This window comes from Alosa alosa, chromosome 12 (assembly GCF_017589495.1).
Source record: "Alosa alosa isolate M-15738 ecotype Scorff River chromosome 12, AALO_Geno_1.1, whole genome shotgun sequence".
NCBI lineage: Eukaryota > Metazoa > Chordata > Actinopteri > Clupeiformes > Clupeidae > Alosa > Alosa alosa.
In genome coordinates, this window is record NC_063200.1 from 32,506,754 (window position 1) to 32,511,413 (window position 4,660).

Consider the following 4,660-nt stretch of genomic DNA (forward strand, 5'->3'; position numbering starts at 1 on the left):
TGCGTGTGTCTATGTGTGTTTTACCTCTACACTGCTAAATTCTTTGGCCTACATGTTCATACATTTAAACAGTAAGGAACAGGATTTAAGTTTAAGGGCTTTCCCTTTAGCGACTTCAGGTTATTTTCCTTTGGAGAGACACTTCCTCAAAGAGGCGAGTCACTTTATTTGAGATCAGAGGTTTAAAGAGCCTTAAGACTGGACACAGACTCAGACAGAGTCCCATCTCCTTCTAGCATTCCCTGGGTTATATGCACCTGACTTCCATGGTATAAATAGATTATTTATACACTCACACCTTCCATCCAACTGCCCAGGTATTCTTGAATTTCCCCTGGGGATCAATAAAGTATCTATCTATCTATCTATCAATCTAGATATAAACTTAACGACCTTGACATGTACTTCAAGGTCATACTATTACCTGTAATGGAACTCATTCTAATTTGTACTCAGTGCCAAGTATCAGTCAACTGATACACTGAAATTTGTCAAATGGATCTCGGTTCCTTTTGAATTTGGTAAAAAAATTCTCAAGGTCATTTGGGGACAGATTTGATTTAAAAAAAATGACAACATGGAAGTCTGGCATGGGGGAAATGGGGATCTGGGGCTAGAGTGCAAGAAGAAAGGGATAGAAAGAGAAAACATAACAGACCTAAACCTGACCGGAGGGAGGGGGTGAAAGAAGCACCTGGACAGACACACAGATGCTGGACAGAACTCTCCACTGGATGGGTGTGGCCAGAAGCCCAGAGAGAGAGAGTGCCAGCGAGTGAGGTAGAGTGAGAGAGAGAGAGCGCGGGAGAGAGAGGGCTGGTGTGCAGGTTTGTGCTGAGTGGGTCTGATCTCTCTGAATCCTCTTGGCTCGCACCCTGCCTGTGCCCGCTGTGGGAGCGCTGGCGGCAGGGTAGCCGGGTGGCGCGGGGCAGCCTGTGCCAACCCCAGCCGCTATTGAGAGTCAGTGTGACGGACACAATGCAAGCGACAGACTTGCTGCATCAACAGCCTCACCCACCCAGCACTTTTCTGCTGCTCTGGACAGAAATAAACCATAAAAACCCCCCCTGGCCCCCTGGTGTATGCTCGCCACACACGCCCGCTCACACACCCCCCAAACAACACACACACCCACACACACCCACATCGAAGTGAGAGAGAGAGTGGGCGAGAGTGCGAAAGAGAGTGAGAGTGGTGTTACGTGCGGCGCACTGAAGTTACAGGCTAACCAGGTAACGGTGAAAAAAGACTGCATCCTCTGCTCCTCTGGCGCCAGGCTGTGCCTCCCTCGCTTCCCTCTTACCCCCTTTCCTCGCTCCCTTCCTCCGTCCCCTTTCCCTCCTCCATGTCCCCCCGTCCTGGTCTCCCTCCGCACAGCTTTCTTATGCACCGTCTGCACTGTGTGGCTACTTTTGCTTAGTAAAGGGAGCACTAGTTGGCTTGTCCACTAGTCGATACCTTTTCGGCCATGTCGAGCCAGAGATTTCTTCAAAAGGCTAGTGTGTAAAGACTCAGGCGTTGCTATTTCAAGTGCTACAGGTAAGAACATGCTGAGGATGTGCTTGGATGAGTTGTTTTGCAACAGTGTGGCAAGGAAAGAATTCAAGTTCTTGTGTTCTTGAAGCCACTTTTGAGAGAAAGAATCAAGTCAAAGACAACAGGTCAAGGTTGAGAACGTTAGACAGCTTCAGAGCACGGTGTTTCTTGAGGAGCATTCCAGAGAGAAATACCTGACAGTCGGCTAACAAATTAATACTGATATTTTTGCTCTTTTCTCTGTAATAATTTCTTCACTGAGGCCTTAATGCTGTGGTACAGTTCAGATCTTTATTTTCTGATATTGCGGTGACATTTTTTGTTTTTCAGAGTAAAGTTGCTCTCCAGTAAACCGATGGAAAAATGTCAGTGTATTTATAGATTTTCTGTCAGCTTCACCTCAGGACCTCAAGATCTCTCACTCCCTCTTGTTTCATCCCAAATCCCTCCCTTCTATCATTCTTTACCTTTCCTGCATTCCTTTGCATCTCTCACTCCTGTTCAAAGAGAGCTTTTGAAGCATCTCTCTCCTCAAAGTCTCTGTTTTACACAGACCTGTCTACTGAGACCCTCTGATTCCCTCAGCCGTTGCAGGTCCTGCACCTGCAGGTCACTTTCTTGTTGTTCGCCATTTAATGTGTGTCGCTTTGTAGTCATTTTTGTTTACTGTTTCATGTGTGTTGCTTTGTTGTTGTTTCTGTTGTTGTTTACTGATTAATGTGTTATTCCGTTGTTATTGTTCTTCTTGAGGCAGGATGTCGGAGCAGCAAGGCGCCCCAGAACAGCTGGCTGCTGGGAAAAGTCAGGGAGGGGCTGGAGCTACCTACAAGGTACCACCTCACACTAACATGCAAACCGGCAAATCACCATCTCCTCCTCCTGCATGAATTAGTTCATGTTTTCTTTCTATCTTGAATGGACTTCCACATGGCTGTTTGTCCCTGGCCTCTAGGTGGTGCTGTTCGAGTTCGAGAATTTCCGAGGGAAGAAGGCAGAGTTCTCTGCAGAGTGCAAGGATGCTGGCGAGAAGCTGGAGAGAGTTGGCTCGGCCATTGTAGAATCTGGACCGTGAGTAGACTCACCTCACTTCTGAATTTTCTCAGTTTTCCTTTTAAAAAACACCTTTATTGTCTCCATCCCCTTTCTCTCAATGTTTATCTCTCTCTGTGCTTCTCTGTCCTTCTCTCTCTCTGTCTTTCTTACTATCTGTCTTTCTCAGTTTTTTCTATATCCTTCTCTCTCTGTGTTTATCTCTGTCACTCTTTATCTTTCTCTGACTCTCTTCTAACCCTGTGTGTGTGTGTTTGTGTGTGTGTGTGTGTGTGTGTGTGTGTGTGTGTGTGTGTGTGTGTGTGTGTGTGTGTGTGTGTGTGTGTGTGTGTGTGTGTGTGTGTGTGTGTGTGTGTTTGGTCACTCTCTGCCCAGGTGGGTGGCGTATGAGCGTATGGGCTTTGCCGGGGAGCAGTACGTTCTGGAGAAGGGCGAGTACCCCCGCTGGAGCTCCTGGACCAACAGCCAGAGCAGCTACTGTCTGCTGTCCCTGAGGCCTCTCCGTGTGGTCAGTGCTGCTGCCCGCCTGCAACCAACTGACCTCATCACTAACTGACCAAGGATCACTGACTAAATCAATTACACATCGCTCGTCATTTGTCAGGCCTTTTTTTCTAAATGGAGGGGATCAGTCCACAGAGAGTAGCCATTGAAAGACAGGTTTATGCACGGATAACGGCTAATGCCCATCTGGGAAACTGGCCCATGTTATTCACGCAGAACATCAGGAGGGTTTTGGGTTGTAAACAAGAGTGCAGGCCTAGAACTGACCGTGTGTGTCTGACAGTGCTTGTTCAGGCCTAAAATTTACCAACACAGCGTTTTCACATGCCAACAAACTACACATGCAAAAACAGAAAAGTCTAGTGACACACACACACACACACACACACACACACACACACACACACACACACACACACACACAAACCACGCTTATTATTTTCTTACCCATGTACAGAACTAAGGACCCCAGAATGAAGTTGATCTACTCCCTGTTTGTTACAGGATAGTGCGGATCACAAGCTCCACCTATTTGAGAATGGAGGCTTTGCTGGAAGGAAGATGGAGATCATGGATGATGATGTCCCCAGCCTCTGGGCCCATGGCTTCCAGGATCGCGTGGCCAGCGTCAAAGCCCTGAATGGAACGTAAGGGGCCCACACAAGTGATTCAGTTATACAGATACTTGTCAGGGTGTGCCAGTTCCCCCATAATGGCTCCAGGACCGTTTTAAACAATTGCTTGACTAATGTAATTTGGATCATTTCACTACCATCTGTATGAACTAAAGTAGGGTATGATTAAGTTTTGATTGGAACAAAAAGCATGTGGGATGTACAGTACATTCCCGTGTCTAGACATTCTGAGGGAGATTTGACCACAGTATATTTATCTGACATGGTGCTTAAACATTCTCTCTCCTCTGATCTCTGTCTAGGTGGGTGGGCTACATGTACCCAGGCTACAGAGGGCGCCAGTACGTGTTCGAGCACGGCGACTACAAGCACTGGAACGACTGGGGGGCGGCCGTGCCTCAGGTTCAGTCCGTCCGGCGTGTGCGTGACATGCAGTGGCACAAGCGCGGCTGCTTCACTGCCCCGGAGCCCACCCCCAACCCCGTGCCTCCTCCCCCCGCCCCTCCCGCTGCGGCCGGCACCAGCTGAAGGAGAGCAGCGAGCCCCCCCAGCCTCGGGACCACCCCCAGCGCCGACACCCCCACCCCTTCCTCTGACCCTCCGCCAGGCCTCCACCCCTCTCAGAGGGCCACCAAGAAGCGGCGAACCCGGAAGTGACCGCCTTCCCCGAGTGTCTTCGACTGGAATAAACAATAAAGGCTTTGGCCCGCATTTGGTTTGATCAGTAATACTGGTGTGGAATGCTCTTGATTTTCACTGGTTAGGTTACAAGTGATTGCTTTCGGGAATTAGCTGTGAGTTTATTCAGAATTATTCAGATTAGTATGGGTTTCACTACTAGAAAGAGGCTTAGTGATAATCAAGAGAGTTTAACAGAGATTAATTTAAGACTGGTCAAAGGTACATTTCAAACTTAATCTACAGAGATTAAATTA

At 48.1% G+C, this 4,660-nt stretch overlaps 1 protein-coding gene across 1 annotated transcript; it reads left to right on the top strand.

The window, feature by feature from the left end:
* Positions 1 to 2,291: 2,291 nt before the first annotated feature.
* crybb3 (crystallin, beta B3) lies at positions 2,292 to 4,253 on the top strand. The gene is made up of 5 exons (XM_048258406.1): positions 2,292 to 2,366; positions 2,489 to 2,604; positions 2,962 to 3,094; positions 3,595 to 3,737; positions 4,028 to 4,253. The coding sequence occupies exons 1-5, from the start codon at positions 2,292 to 2,294 to the stop codon at positions 4,251 to 4,253; spliced, it is 693 nt and encodes a 230-aa protein (XP_048114363.1).
* The last annotated feature ends 407 nt before the right edge of the window (positions 4,254 to 4,660 follow it).